We start from the raw sequence: 16,219 nt of genomic DNA on the forward strand, positions 1-16,219 counted from the left end.
TTTTTGCTTATTTTATTATTATTAATTTTAACAATATCCTATGCATCCTACACGCTGTGATAACTCTTGCAATAATTACTCTGATTAATTATTTAATTAATTCATACCATTAATTGTAACAATAATATCCTATGCGCTGTAATAATTATTGTAACAATTACTGTGATTACTTATTCTTTTTTGCTTATTTTATTATTATAAATTGTAACAATATCCTATGCACCCTACGCACTGTGATAACTATTGCAAAAATTACTGTGATTAATTATTCTATTAATTCATGACCATTGATTGCAACAATAAATGCACCCCAGGCACAGTGATAATTAAATATTTTATTATTTATTATTTCATTACTAATTAAAACAACGGCTAATTGTTTTGTCCCGTGCCCCCCCCCCCCCAACACGAGACATGAGCTCCTTTGACGTCCCTCAGAGCACCTTCGAAGCGGAGGCGCCCTCCCCAACCTCCTATACCTATGACATCACTCCGCTTCGCTTGCGAGAGCTCCACCCCAGGCAGGAGGAGCCGGAGCGAACCATTGTCCCCAAAAGAAGCGGGGGGGGAGAGAAGGGAAATCCCTTCTCACGGCTCGCCATGCCTCCCGAGCGCCGAACCTCCCCGCTCACCCACACGGACCGCTGAAGCGACCCTGGCCTCGGGCGACCCCAGGGTGTACGCGCGTTTTCTACATTTGTGCGTGTCTCCGCGCTCTCGCGCTCCCCCCCCTACCCCATACGGATGGACGCCGCCCAGCTCAGGCGCGAAGGAGAGAGACAGAAAGAGAGGGCGGGCGAGCGAGCGCGCTTTCAGGCAGCTGGCGCGAGGGGGGCGCCTGCGCCTGCGCGAACCGCGTTGACGAGCCCTGCGCTGTTTCCCTTCCCTCTTACGAAAGGGCGGAGAGGGGGGGAGTGAGGGAGGGGGGCGCGCGGGTCTCTCTCGCGCGCGTGCGCGGGGCAGGTAAGCGGCTGTTTGGCGGCCGTTGGGTCTCCGTGAGGCGAGGCGAGGGAGGTGGGGGGGGGTGGGTCCGGTGAGGGGAAAGAGGGGCGGCGGCTTCTCCTCCTCCTCTCCCGCCCTCACACGGAGAGCGATGGAAGGAGCCCTTCCCGCCAAAACGGGGCGAGAGGCGGCTGCGCTGGCCTGGCAGCGCCGGGGAGGCGGAGGATGAGGGGGAAACCTTGCCTCTTCCACCGATAGAGGTGCGCGCGCGTGTGTGTTTGCCGTTACCTCACACGCTGTGCTTCCTCCGCCCCCACCCCCACCCTTGTTTCCTCTCAAGAGGGTCTTGAGGACGGTGTTCGCGTGTCGGCGGCGGCAGCAGCAGCAGCAACATGAGCCACGATTTCAAACCCGGGGACCTCATCTTCGCCAAGATGAAAGGCTACCCGCATTGGCCAGCCCGGGTCAGTAAGGCGCCGCCTCCTTCCCTCCCTCATCCATCCCTCCTTCACCTGCGTCCCACGAGCGTGCTATTCACGCGGGGGGGACGTCCGTGGGGAACCCGCCCCTTCCCCTCCACCCGTTTTTCTCCCCTGCAGGAAGTTGGGGGGTGTTCGGGGTTCACCTCCCCCCCCCGCTGGCCTCTCTCTTGGGGAGGGGGGGCGTGTTCGTGGCGACTTCTCCATCACATTGCAGGTGCCACACGCTGCGGTTCGGCTCAGGGTTCCCCCCCCCCCCAGCTCAGTGGTCTTAATAACCTGCAAAAAGGGGTCCCATTCCTCCCCCACCCCCCAAAAAACTTGGTGGGCAAATAGATTGGGCCAAATCAGGTGAATGGCTGAGAGTGCTACCTGCTCCTGGCGTAGCTTTGGGTAATTTAGTCTTCTTTCTTTCTTTGGCGATCCCTTGCAGCTAACTAAGATTGTCTTCCATAAACATGGTTTAAACAGTGAGTCCGTAAGTGACTCTGGATCCACACATCCTTCCACAGTGGGGACATAGGTTTCCGGGCAGGAGTTGATCACTGTGTGGATTTGCCAAGTGTGCTTTCCTCTTAGCACGTTTCTCCCTTGTGTCCTGAGATCAGTGTCTTCAAAGCCCAGGACACCTTTGGTAAAGGCTGCTCTCCAATTGGAGCGTTCATGGGCCAGTGTTTCCCAATTGTTGGTGTTTATACTACATTTTAAAAGATTTGTCTAGAGAGAGTCTTTAAACCCCCTTTGTTAACCACCAGCATGACACTTTCCATTTTTAAGTTCGGAATACTTTAGAGTAGTTGCTTTGGAAGATGATAAACAGGCATCCGCACAAAATGACCAGTCCAACGAAGTTGATGTTGAAGAATCATTGCTTCAACTAGTACACTGGTCTTAGTTTGCTAGTAAACTGGTATTGCGGGTCGCAGGTGGCACTGTGGATTAAATCAGAGCCTAGGGCTTGCTGATCAGAAGGTCAGTGGTTTGAATCCCTGTGACAGGGTGAGCTGCTGCAACCCCAGAGTCATCCACAACTGGACTTAACAGTCAGGGGTCCCTTTACCTTTTACACTGGTATTGTTGTTGTTGTCGTTTAGTCGTGTCCGACTCTTCGTGACCCCATGGGCCAGAGCACACCAGGCACTCCTGTCTTCCACTGCCTCCCGCAATTTGGTCAGACTCATGTTGGTGGCTTCGAGAGCATTGTCCAACCATCTCCCTCTGTCGTCCCCTTCTCCTTGTGCCCTCAATCGTTCCCAACATCAGGGTCTTTTCCAGGGAGTCATCTCTTCTCATGAGGTGGCCAAAGTATTGGAGCCTCAACTTCAGGATCTGTTCTGCCAGTGAGCACTCAGGGTTGATTTCCTTAAGAATGGATATGTTTGATCTTCTTGCAGTCCATGGGACTCTCAAGAGCAGGCATCCCCAAACTTCGGCCCTCCAGATGTTTTGGACTACAGTTCCCATCTTCCCTGACCACTGGTCCTGTTAGCTAGGGATCATGGGAGTTGTAGGCCAAAACATCTGGAGGGCCGCAGTTTGGAGGTGCCTGCTCAAGAGTCTCCTCCAGCACCATAATTCAAAAGCATCAATTCTTCGGCGATCAGCCTTCTTTATAGTCCAGCTCTCACTTCCATACATCACTACTGGGAAAACCATAGCTTTAACTATACGGACCTTTGTCGGCAAGGTGATGTCTCTGCTTTTTAAGATGTTGTCTAGGTTTGTCATTCCTTTTCTCCCAAGAAGCAGGCATCTTTTAATTTCGTGACTGCTGTCACCATCTGCAGTGATCATGGAACCTAAGAAAGTAGAATCTCTCACTGCCTCCATTTCTTCCCCTTCTATTTGCCAGGAGGTGATGGGACCAGTGGCCATGATCTTAGTTTTTTTTTTTTTTAATGTTGAGTTTCAGACCATATTTTGCGCTCTCCTCTTTCACCCTCGTTAAAAGGTTCTTTAATTCCTCCTCACTTTCTGCCATCAAGGTTGTGTCATCAGCATATCTGAGGTTTTTGATATCTTAATTCCTGCTTGGGATTCATCCACTCCAGCCTTTTCATGATGAATTCTGCATATAAGTTAAATAAGCAGGGATACAATATACAGCTTTGTCGTACTCCTTTCCCAATTTTGAACCATTCAGTTGTTCCATGTCCAGTTCTAACTGCATGTTAGGCAACCCTATTAGTGTCCCTTTAAAGTACCTTTTTTGAAGAATTAATTTAGTGAAGAATTAATAAATTCCACCTTGCAGCGCTTTGCCCTGTGAAACTAACTGTCACAGCTAATTTGATGCTCTTTTGTAACTGTAAGGATGGTGCCTGTTACCTAAAGAAAGTGGTCCCTTTGGATAACACCACACTAATTAAAAGAAGTGCCTCCATGCTGGGCAGTTATAACTGGGAGGCAAACTGATACCTTCTTCCAGCAGCCAACAAAATCAATGTCACAATTAGCAGGGAGTCATTCCCTCACTATTAGCATGATCCTATACATGTTTGCTTTCAATAAGTCTTTCTCTGCTCGGTGAGGTTTACTCCCAATTTAATGCACATAGGATGGCAGTTGAAGAGAAATTTGTTTTGAATCTGTTGTCTTTGGTGGTCAGTGAGTAACATCTTACAAAGGTGAGATCTTCTGTTTTCAACCTACTTCACAAGTGTTCTGAACGTTATAACCACCAGTGATTTCTTTACCCCTTTTAGTAGTTTCTTACTAAATCAAAGTGTTTCATTTAGAGTAAATAGGTTGCTTTCCCCCCTTTTCTTAGGTGGATGAAGTTCCTGATGGAGCAGTCAAGCCACCTACAAATAAAATGCCTATATTCTTTTTTGGCACGCATGAAACGTAAGTTCTAAAGATACAAAGCTATACTGGTTGAAGTAGAGTTCCTTGGCTGTTGAACTATAGATTGTACATATTTTAGAGCACAGAGGCATGACAAAATCATTTTTACATTGGGTTAACTTAGTGTCAAAAAAGTACTCCCTGCATTCACAGAAGGTGAGGGAAAGAGTTTTGAGAATTGTGGGTAGTTATTTGGCATAGCATAGAACTAGTTTGAAGTGGCCTCTCCTGCAGGTCTTTGCACCCTGGAGCAGTTTTCCAGTCCAGCTCTTAGAAGAGACTGTGGAGCAGGAATGAGTGGGGAAAGTAGCAGACAGAGTGTCGGGCATTGTAGAGAGAGACTGGAAAGAAAATGGGAAAGGGAATATATGCATTATACTTCGTTAGACCCAGCATCTGTTTACACCATGACCCACAATTCATAGAGAATTAGGCCTTCCATACATTTTGTGCAGTCTTATTGTAGCAAATGCCAGAGTGGAGGCTTAGTGTCAAAGCATAAAATCAATGTTTATGATCCAAGGTCATTATACTATGAAAAATTGCAGTTTCTCCCTCCTTATTTAGTTACTTTGTACCTTGTCCAATGCTACAGTGTTATTTTTTCAGTTGGAATTATTAGATCTATGCACAGTATTCCAGTGTGACATGGGTATTATATTTACTGTCAAATTTCAATCCTTTCCCTGATAACTTCAAAACTGGTTTAGCACTTTTCACTACAATAGCACTGTTGAATGTGCAAAATACCACTTAAGATTAGTGGTGATGGGGAGAGTCAGGGATAGGAAAATGGATTGAATATTTTATGAATTCATTTTGGGGGATGACTTCACTTCCATATTACAATCCCAAAATAATGTATGTGTATGGTTACAGCCTACTGAGACCTGCTATGTATATGAAGTCAGGATCTTCTGTTTTTGTTCCTGCATATATTGCTTCAAAAGATGGATTCTCACCTGTAATTCTGTTGCCAGGTTTGGAGAGATCCTTTTGTTGTTTGGGGGCATTTGAGTGCTAAATATCTGCAATATTGGTTACCTTGTTTCTTCCTGATACTTTTTAGAATAAATAGCACTGAATACATTAGGTTCTCAGTTACCAGTATGAGAAAACTTCTATTTACTGTAGCTGTTACTGCTGGTGAGGAATTTGTCCAAGTCTTTTCAAAATTATAGCCTTTATATTCATTAGTGAATGCTAATAATGACTCTCAGAAAAGCTATTCTAAAAGAATAGGTTTAAATAGTAAACGGTTCCCATTCAAATTACCAGTTTTAATAAGAAATGTGGAGTGTACCTTGAATATTTAGGTGTCTCACTTTCTTTGTAGAGCATTTTTGGGACCAAAAGATATATTCCCCTATGAGGAAAACAAAGACAAATATGGCAAACAAAATAAAAGGAAAGGCTTCAATGAAGGCTTGTGGGAAATTGTGAACAATCCAAAAGTAAAATTTTCTACTCAGCAGGTAAGTTACCGTCTAATGTGTATAGACTTAAGAAATTAGTTAGCTATTTCTAGTACCTTCGGGGACCCAGGTGGCGCTGTGGGCTAAACCACTGAGCCTAGGGCTTGCTGATCAGAAGGTCGGCGGTTCGAATCCCTGTGACGGGGTGAGCTCCCGTTGCTTGGTCCCAGCTCCTGCCAACCTAGCAGTTCGAAAGCACATAAAAGTGCAAGTAGATAAATAGGAACCGCTATAGCGGGAAGGTAAACGGCGTTTCCATGTGCTGCTCTGGTTTGCCAGAAGCGGCTTTGTCATGCTGGCCACATGACCTGGAAGCTATACGCCGGCTCCCTCGGCCAATAATGCGAGATGAGCGCGCAACCCCAGAGTCGGTCACGACTGGACCTAATGGTCAGGGGTCCCTTTACCTTTACCTTTACCTAGTACCTTATTGACCTGACAGTGTCTGTTCTGTGTCCTGAGCCTATTTTACCAATAGGATGTTATCAGGAACCATAGGTATCAGAATGCTGCTGTAGTAGTCTAATAGATAAGGTTCCCCTTTACTGAATTGGACATTTTAAGCCATTGCCCCTGCCTGTCTTCTCACATGACTACTATTCCTTTTTACAGTACCTGCTCAGTTAAGCAAATGGTCAATCCTAGGCTTTTTTGAGAAGCTTTCTTCCTCAGGGAAGGGGAGCTCCTGCCAGAGTAAATGGGTGGCACAATTCTTGTAGAACAAGTGAGTGGCAGCAGCTGCAGACCTTTCTTACAAGGCTTATTGACAAGACAAGAATTGTATACTTGAGGTAGCCAATGTGGAGCCTTCCAGATGTTGGACTCAAACTCCCATTATGCCCAGCCAACATGATCAATGGTTGGAGATGATGGGAGTTGTAATCCAGCAACATTTAGAAGATGCTACATTTTCTACCCCAAATATCCTTACAGCAAACTTAGTTCTCCAAGAGCTGGTCCTTATGTAGCCAATGGGGGAAGTATCAGTATGCTTCTAGGTTAGCAGAAGTACAATAACCTTTATGAAATGCTTGCATTGACTGAACAACCTATTTAGTGCTATGTTGAATGCAGTCCTTTAATTGTAGGGTGGATTTCTAAATTCATTACATAGTAAACCCTGGTGGGTTCAATGAGCCTTTGAGTAAATTTTATTACAAATGTTCCATTAATCACTGAAGTTTTCTGTATAGTGTTTTTAATATTTGCTTTATGCAGCATGCTGCCCTGAAATTTGATATGATGAAATGTTGTATAAAAATGTTGCATATATTTAATGTTTTTTAATCACCCAATTTTGAAATTGCTGATCTTGTGCCTTTGTTTCCTGCTGATTTACGTATGTGTTGGCAATGTTTTTGTCCATAGCTCCATCCAGCTATTGACCCTACAGTTGTTAACGAAACTGCTGAAGAAACTAGCTTAGATACTGCAGAGGAAAATGAACAAAAAATGGTGCCCAAAAGGAGAAAGCTGACCACCCTTAAAGTAAGTGATCAAGATCTCATCCAATGCTACAATTCTATGATTTAAGTTAGTCATGAGGGGCTAAGAATTTATTTCATTGGGTCTACTCTGAGTATAACTTAGGATACTATCACCTTGTAATGTTAAAGATAGGGCAAAGGTGAGGATATAAAGTGCAGTATGGACAGGAAAAGGCGGTGGTAAATCAGTTTCCTTCATTGGATATAATAGAAAATTGGTTTAAGAAACCAGAATATCTTCATCAAGGTTATGAGGACAGACGCAAGAAGGGAGTTGTTTACAAATGGATGGTGGGGACATGAAAACTGGACCATTTTCCTACTTTGAATTCTGTTTAGGCTTTTGGAGGTAATCACTGCTTCACCTGATTTTAAGTCTTTGCTAGCTCTGTTCTTATTCCTATTGCTTAGCATAGCTGCCAAGTTTTCCCTTTTCTCGCGAGGAAGCCTATTCAGCATAAGGGAAAATCCCTTTAAAAAAGGGATAACTTGGCAGCTATGCTGCTTAGTTTCTGTTGAGGTGAGGTCAGATTACTGGAACACTAAAGGATTTCTTATGTGACCCCCCTTAGCTGCTTCCCAGCCTACCAAAAGCAATTTACATTTTATTCCCTTGCAAAAACATGCTGCAGTTTCATGGACCCTAACAAAATGACTGTTAAAGGGAAATACAGTTAAATTACTTGATGAATGGTGAATTGGGATTATCAATTGTGATAGAACAGCACTAGTGTCAGGTTTGTTTTCCATACCTTTGGTGGTATTTGCTTATGTGGTCTAAGGGTTTTGTTTGTTTGTGCTAACAAATTTGAATGCTAAAGTAATTATATATGCACTGACTTAATTAAATCTAGTTAAGTGTTGAATAGATCACTAGTTGTGCTGATTGCTTTATTGCTTTCTGACAGCCTTAATACCCAATACATCATAGATGTTATAGGAACAATTAATTGGGAATCAGGATCCCAAGAAGATGTGGAAAGAAGTCATGTGGTGATTTTGACTTGAGATCACTTCATTATCTATGGACTGAACAAGACTGGTGTCCTGAACACAGGAGGGGCAGAATGTTCAGCACTTGTGGTTCAGAAAGAAGCTCCACACTTCCAGTAGCCCAGGCACAACTTATATGAAGTTCTACACAAAGCAATTTTGATGTTCATTTATATTTAACAAGAATTATATACTGACTATTTTTTTTAAAATAAACTCTAAGCTATTTAGATAGCTTTGACTAAACAAAAACATTTTTAGCCAGCCTCAAAAAGTATACAATTAATGCACCTGATTAATATTCATATAGTTAAGTAAAGGACCCCAGTCAAAGGCAACTATGGGGTACGACGTTCATCTCACTTTTCAGGCCGAGAGAGCTGGCATTTGCCTACAGACAGCTTTCTGAGTCATGTGGCCAGCAGGACTAAACCGCTTCTGACACAACGGGATACCGTGACAAGTGCCAGAGCTCACGGAAACACTGTTTCCGTATTCATATAGTTACAGCTGTATACAGAACATAAAGCCTTGTTAACAGGTACCTTCTAACCTAATGCTCATCCTGTGATGCTTTTCTCCGATGTGTATTACAGTGGTCCCTCGACTTACGAACTTAATCCATTCCGAATGCACATTTGTAAGTCGAAAAGTGGTTTCCCATAGGAAAAAAAATATTTGGAAAAATTCGTAAGTCAAAAAAACCGCATTTAAAACCGCCAACGGTTTCCGTTCGGATGTAGAAAAATTCGTAAGCGTGCGGCCATTTGTCCCGTTCGTAAGTCAAAAACTTCGGATGTCGAGTAATTCGTAAGTCGAGGGACCACTGTGTTGAAAAAGTTTTGAATCCCAAAGAAATAGATGGCACACAACCATGCTCAGGGAAGTGCCTGTTCAGCTCTGAGTTAAGAGAACTGATGGCTTTCTCTTGCGTGAGAGTGTTCTGGGGCACGGAATATTTCTGGGCATGAAGGTCAATGTATGATGATGACAGCGGAACTTCAGATACCTGCTACTTATGTTAGAGTTTGGGGTTCAAATGGAACCTGAGACACTTGTGCCAGTATGCCTAGTAACCTTACAATGACAAGTACCTTACAGCTCACTAGTAAAAGAAAAGGCTGATTAAAATGTTACAAGTTATGTATACCCTGTCTATGCATGGAGAGAGCATTTCTGACAGCTTGGATGAGGATTTTTGGGGCTGAATCTGTATTTCATTGGGATCCTCATCACATATTTTATATGTGTCTGCCAGTACCAGATTAGAAAATCTATGTTAGTATAAGTTTTTGGAAAATGAAAAAAAATCATATATGGATACAGTTTACCTTGTTTACTTTGGCTTTCAAAAACAAATTCTGATGTAACTTCATGAGGACTGCATTTTCATCATTAGGCACCTATACAGACATTACATACAGTGAGGGGGGAAAGTATTTGATCCCCTGCTAGATTTGCCCATTTGCCCTCTGACGAAAAAAAAGGCCAGTCCATAATTTTAATGGTAGGTTTATTGTATCGTGAGAGGGCAAACGGGCAAATTTAGCATGGAATCAAATACTTTTCTCCCTCACTGTAGATGTACATTTTTAAAGATGATATTTGTATCTCATTCCCAGGATTCAGTTAAGGAGGATAATATAACCTCTGAAGCTGAAATAGAAGAAAAAGAGATGGAAACCTCAAAAGATGATGATTCTTCAGAAAAACCTAGTGAAGTATGTGTCTTGGAGAAATTTGGATTGTTGTTCTTTTTTATTGTGCCCAGTTTACATTTAATTTTGGAAAATGAGGGTCACACACAGCTTCCCATTTTGAGCAGCACCTAGGCTCTGCATAAATACTTTTTTCTCTCTGTACACAATACAACATAGGTTCTCCTCTCTTTGTAGTGACACAGGTTTTTCTGAACCCCTTGTCCTCTCTGTAACATTTTCTCTCTGCCCATTGTTACCACTGTTATACTGCACTCTTTTGTGCTACCGTTTTTCCATTAGTGCATATAGCTGCGGGTCTGTCTCCAACCCCCAGGACTGACCCCCTCTTCTTTAAAGTTTGGTAACAGCACACAAGACTAATTGCATAGTGAGGATGTGTCTGATGCAGATGGGCTATGCAGATTGCTTACTGAACAAGTATGCACTATGCACCTCTGAATCCAGGAATGGAAGGAAGGAAGTAGACATGAGAGGTGTTTGTATTTAATGCCAAACCATGATTTAGTGCTCTGTTCATATGTAGAAAGGAACCTCTGCATTCTCTAAGGCTTGATTAATTTCAACAAATCTTGGCTTGTTAGATTTTTTAAAAAAATAAACTGGTCAGTTTCCAAGCAAGTAAACTTAAAAACGTGGGTTATAAAGCTGGCTCATTAAACAAACTAAAGTGGAATGAAACAGCTGAAGCTGTCCTCTCAGCAGTACGGAAGGAAAGGTTCACAACACCTCCTTGCTGCTTATAGAACTATTATTGAAGCATTACATGTGAACCAGGCCATAGCTACGCAGGGATTATCTCATCCTCTGGCTGGGTGCTCACCCCACTTGTTACACTGGCATTTGGGGAGCTGCAACAATGTGAGCCTGACTTGGTTAGCACAGCCTCAGTTCATTAAAACCAGTACTAATGGGTCTTTCTCAATATCTGCCATCTGATGCTCTTATTGAAGAAGACAGTCTCATACTTAAGTCTTATTGCATTCAAAGCATATGTACTACTACTAAGCTATCGCCTCACCCCTTGAACATTCCTACACTGGCAGGGTAACATGACTCCTTGTGGGAGGAGTCCATGCTCTTGTTGCAGACCATCATAGCTAGAAATTGAGGCAGTGCTGGTGTGTATAAGACGAGGAGCATAGGCGCCTCTCCTGGGCCCAAACTTTTATACATGACCCCAGGGACACAGGTAGGAACTGCAGTTTAGCAGCTTTCACCTCACCAGTGTAACATACAAACAATAGCATAGAGATGAGAGAAGGCTACAAAAAAAATGTTGAGCTGGAATTGCTTCAGGGGGCTGTAGTTAGTCTGCACAGATCTAGTTTAAATATCCATGTAACTGGAGTATAGCTAGCTAAATAGATCTGAGCTGTACAATTTGATGAAGTTATTATTGTGTCTCAGACCTAAACACATCTAAAAACAAACCCCATTTAATTAGAGCGCACTTCCAAGTGTATAAGTATTTTTTCCTTGAATAGCAAGTCCCTTGTGCTATGTGAAGTGCTGTCAAAAATCTTCTACCTTTCAAAGGTAGTTTGCCATGTAGTATGTAGGCTGCTGCTTGATGAAAAGAAATCCCTTAAACTCATGTTCTTTGGGACGTGTAGAATTCCAGGGGGGGGTGTGTTGGCATAAACTTAAGAATTTCAAAATTACACAGACAGTTTTTATAGTTAATTTTAGTACTGTTTCTGCCCTTAGGATATTGAGAAATCAGATGATGCACCTATCCCTAAGGTTGCTAGGAGGGGGAGAAAAAGAAAGGTAATATTTAGAACTTTTATAGTTTTGTAAATACAGATTGGATTGTCAATTGTTTTTCAAAACCATTGGTTGCCTATGAAAAGACACACAAAAATAACCTTAAGAATTACTACAAAAAATTCATTACTTCAGAATATGTTGCTAATATGAAATCAGTCCTTTTTCTGAACTCTTATTATCAGTCACACTTTTTTTCCTGCCCTTCGCCTACTGTCTTCCATGACAGTGGGTGGAATACAAATAAGTGAACTTAATGATATTTGGTCAAGTGGGACTCCTGCTAATGGGGGGGGGAACCCCTTTTGAAAATCTTTTTTCTTTACCCCTTGAAGCAGATTTTCAGGTGGAAAAGGAAACATTGGGGGAAATTGCCTCTTTTTTAATCAGCAAGCAGTGGGAGCTCCCTTTCCATGAGCAGCACACAAAGGATCTTGGGATCCAGGGACTTCAGTTTGTATCTTTCCAGTCTGAATCAGACACACTATGCTGTACAGTATATAAAATCCATTTTTCATAAGCTCTTCTAACATTCGGAACAGTTGTGCAGTTTGTTCAAATTAAATGAAGAAATTTGTTTTTAATACAGGCTGAAAAACAAGCAGAAGTTGAAGAGGCAGCAGTGGCAGCAACAGCTGCAGTGCCTACAGCTCCAAAAGCAAGTCCTAAAAGAGGAAGGCCAGCTGGTGAGTTACAGAGCCTAGGCCTGTTGGCCTTAAATTCTAATGTTCCTAATGTATGCAGTCAGTTGAAATATGTTCTCTCCCTCCATCCCAGCCCTGCGGGAAAAACACCCCCCCCCCCAAAAAAAACATACTGCACATGATAAACTAGCATGTTGTACATGGATAAATCTCCTTGGATTGATTTTCTGTGTGCTTTTATTGAGTAGAGAGATCTCTACTGCTTGATTCTGCTTATATTGTACACTGGCCAAAATGATGATTTAAACTTGAAATGGTTAAAGATCTTTCTACAGGTAATGTCATCATACAAAATTATTATAGAACATTGTTTTAGATATGAAGCTGTGCTATTTGGTACTAATGTGAATGTATTTGATTGCATTGTTTCATTTGTACACACCTTTTGAAAATGGATTATAAGCTTTCTGTACATTTCTGTACTCTTGCAGTAATACAGTGATCAGCAAGATCTGCTCATCTGCAGTATTTTAATAAATGTGTTAGGGATTTTACAAATACACCTATCCTCTTCCCCGTGAAATTTATTCTTATGCTGTGAGTCTAGGGTACCTGCTAAAATGGGAATATTTAGGTGAAACTTCATGGGGACAGGAAGATAGTATTGTGCATACAAACACATAATGGATTGCGGTGTGCATGCTTAATTTGCTTCTGTCATCCCATAGGCATATATCTAACAATATGTGTCATTATTATCTGCAAACTTGGGAGCTATGCTAATAGTTGGGAGCAATGTTGTTGTAAACCTCCAGTTTTAGAGTTACAAAAGTATACAGACATCTGAAGGCAGCCCTGTTTAGGGAGGCTTTTAATGTTTAATAGATTATTGTATTGTATTTTTCTGTTGGAAGCCGCCCAGAGTGGCTGGGGAAGCCCAGCCAGATGGGCGGGGTATAAATATATTATTATTATTATTTCATCTTTTAATGATCAGCTAAACTGAAATAGTTAGGCTGTATTTAATTAAACCCCATTTTTTTAATGAATCAGCTTCTGAAGTAAAGATTCCAAAACCCAGAGGAAGACCAAAATTGATAAAACCAGCCTGCCCTCCTGAGAGTGATGTGTAAGTTTGTTTTTAAGCATTGGCATTTGTCATGGAGAGTTAGGAATGCAATGGGTTAAAATAGAAAGTACATCAAATATGCAAGTATGTATGAATGACCTGACAGATGGGTGCTTGAAGGGGCATATTGCTATTATGGGTTGACCTCTGTTTCACCCCAGATTTGCCGTGCCCTATACCCTCAGGCAGGTTCCTATGAAGATATAGCCAAGTCTTGTCTTAGGTCAGAAGAGGCATTTTTATTCCTAACTCAACTTCTCCCTATTGCAATGGATTCCCTGCAGCCACATAGGATAGAAGGAGGTGGGCAACTTGCTGCAGGGGCCATGTGTGAAACATCACCTAGTCTCTTGATCTATATCGTTCATGGATTATTACAGCTACTAGATGGAGAGTGGCTGGTTGGATCCATGAAGTGATTAACACTTCATTATGAAAGGGGGCACATGAGGCTGCTGCTTCAGAAAACATCATTTGACTCATGGTGAGCCACAAGCTGTTAAGTAGCTTCATATGCTCCTGTAAGTAATTTTGTGTCGGACGTCAGGAGTATGGACCTTCCCTTAGTTCACATTAAACAGGGGTGAAACTAGGCTTTATTTCACCCAGGTCAAAGACCCAGTTTGGCACCCCCATGTGCATTTGCGCATGCATGCACACACACACACACACCACACACAGACAGAGGTTAGGAGCCTTAATGCTGCCCCTATGGAGGCTTCACCCCTGATAGCTATGGTTCTGCATGCAAGAATTCCTTTCCATAGGGAAAAGGAGTTTGAGCTGGCTACAAGGTAAAAGAAAATGTATTCTGTTTTGGTTTGGATTGCTTTTAGTGTTCACGAGGAAGATAAGAGTAAAAGAAAGGGAGCTGAAGAAAAACCACCCAAAAAACTGCAAAAAAGGGATGAAGAAAGTCAAAGGGAAGAAGACAATGTAAGAAAAGACCCAGAGAAAAAAGAAGGCAAAAAAGAAGCTGAGCCAAAAAGGAAAAATGCTTCCAAAGTGGGATCGGCATCAGCCTCAGATTCTGAAGAAGACGGAGAAGAGCAGGAAGGGAATAAAGTATGTGTTTGTCCAGTCTTTCAGTTAGGGAAACCTTTCAGTGTATGTCAAGCTGTAGCTAGTTTCTGGTGCACCACGTGAAATGTATTTTTCAATGTAAAGCTGTGGCCAACTTCAGTGGCATGGTGCCACATGGCAAAAATACGTTAAGAACCTGTTATGCTCTGTGCATCATGTGGTATTGGTGATCTCATGGAAATAATGGGGCTACCGGTATTGAGTTATTTTGTTTAAAAGCATTTCTGTACTGTGTAATATTAAAAATCTAAGCAGTGCACAAGAATCCAACATAGAAACAATATTGGAAAAGCATTTAAACAGAAATTCAGTAATAACAAGACCCACCTTTATGGGTTAGGGGAAGCTCAAATATATTTTTACAAGACGTCTGAAGCAACTGGTGGCTTCAGCTACTAAAATCAGTTTTCCTTTCTATTCATAATTAAAATGGTACAGAAGAAAAAAGGAAGAAATATCCAAGGGCCTCACAGAAGGAATATTTTAAAAGCCCAGTATGATCGTGAAGTAGCAGAGAGAAAACGTAAGCAGGAAGAGCAAATGGAAGTAGAATTGTGAGTATATTCTAACTGCTTTTGTAAATATTGAGCAGTTATGTGACTAGGACATTAAAAGTAAAGAGAGATTCTCTACCAGTCTTTGTCTAAATACTTAAATACTATTTAAGCTGAAATCCTGCAGCTCGCATTTGGCTGACCAAAGGACAGTAGAAAGTGGCTTAAGTGCCTTTTTGCTGGCGGAGAGACCAGCTTTCATCACAGTGTGTACACTCACAAGTTACACTACCAGAGGCCCCCAGTCCACCTCCAGAGAGGGAGGGAAATGGGTATGTAGAGAGTGGCTGCAGATCCACAGGATCCTAAGCCCCAGCCTACTCTGTAGCTGGCATTGTTAACTCCACTCCCGCCACTGCCATTGTAGTCAATGAGAAGGAAAAGAAGAAGAAATGGAAAACAGACAGTATGACTTTAGTTGTGGCAGTTGCTATGTCAAAGATTCTACCACCACCAGGATTGATCTGTAAGTCTCTAAAGAATATTCATTTACTTCCAGAAGTTGAGAATTATTTACTTTAAATTGTTGGATAATTTTATAGGCAAAACAAGGAAGAAGGCAAAAAACCGGAAGCCAAGAAGATGGAGAAAAAACGAGGTTTGTGGTGAAAGGTTTTTTATGTTTAGTAAAAATTTTATTACAAAGGTGTACCCAAAGGAAAGCATACACAATTTTTTTTTCTGCAGTCCCCTTTTCTCCCACATGTGTAAATGTCATTTCAACTTTTAAATATCTGCTTGGAACTGACAGCATACAGGAAATTTAATTTGCTTTATGACATGAAAGCTCAATGACTTGTCAAGACTTTGTTTCTATTCATAGTGTCATTGCAGAATCCATGATACCGTTAAGGTGCTAGATACTCTTCATACATTAAAATGTGTCTGTTGAAATGTGCCAAGAAGACTAAGCTTTATAGGAACATAAGCCTTACTAAAATGTTCTGGTTTTGCTATGAAAAAGCAAATTGCATTGTCTGTGTTTCAGCTTAAATTTGTATGCCAATATTGTTTTGAGTACAGTCAGAATAGTGCAGTTTTATTACTGGCTTCCAGTTTTGCTTGATCAGTTTTGGTGTATTTTACTCAAAGTTGCTC

At 42.0% G+C, this 16,219-nt stretch overlaps 1 protein-coding gene across 2 annotated transcripts; it reads left to right on the plus strand.

The window, feature by feature from the left end:
* Window positions 1–660: 660 nt before the first annotated feature.
* On the plus strand, window positions 661–15,719 carry PSIP1 (PC4 and SRSF1 interacting protein 1; the record flags this gene model as incomplete). Of its 2 annotated transcripts, none has more annotated exon segments than XM_060269196.1 (12): window positions 661–678; window positions 1,283–1,406; window positions 4,192–4,268; window positions 5,605–5,743; window positions 7,112–7,231; window positions 9,846–9,944; window positions 11,652–11,714; window positions 12,301–12,397; window positions 13,409–13,484; window positions 14,321–14,549; window positions 15,006–15,121; window positions 15,664–15,719. In XM_060269196.1, coding segments are annotated over 11 exon segments (1,144 nt in total), but the record flags the coding sequence as incomplete, so codon positions are not given.
* Between the last annotated feature and the right edge of the window lie 500 nt (window positions 15,720–16,219).

Source organism: Zootoca vivipara, chromosome 16, assembly GCF_963506605.1.
Source record: "Zootoca vivipara chromosome 16, rZooViv1.1, whole genome shotgun sequence".
NCBI lineage: Eukaryota > Metazoa > Chordata > Lepidosauria > Squamata > Lacertidae > Zootoca > Zootoca vivipara.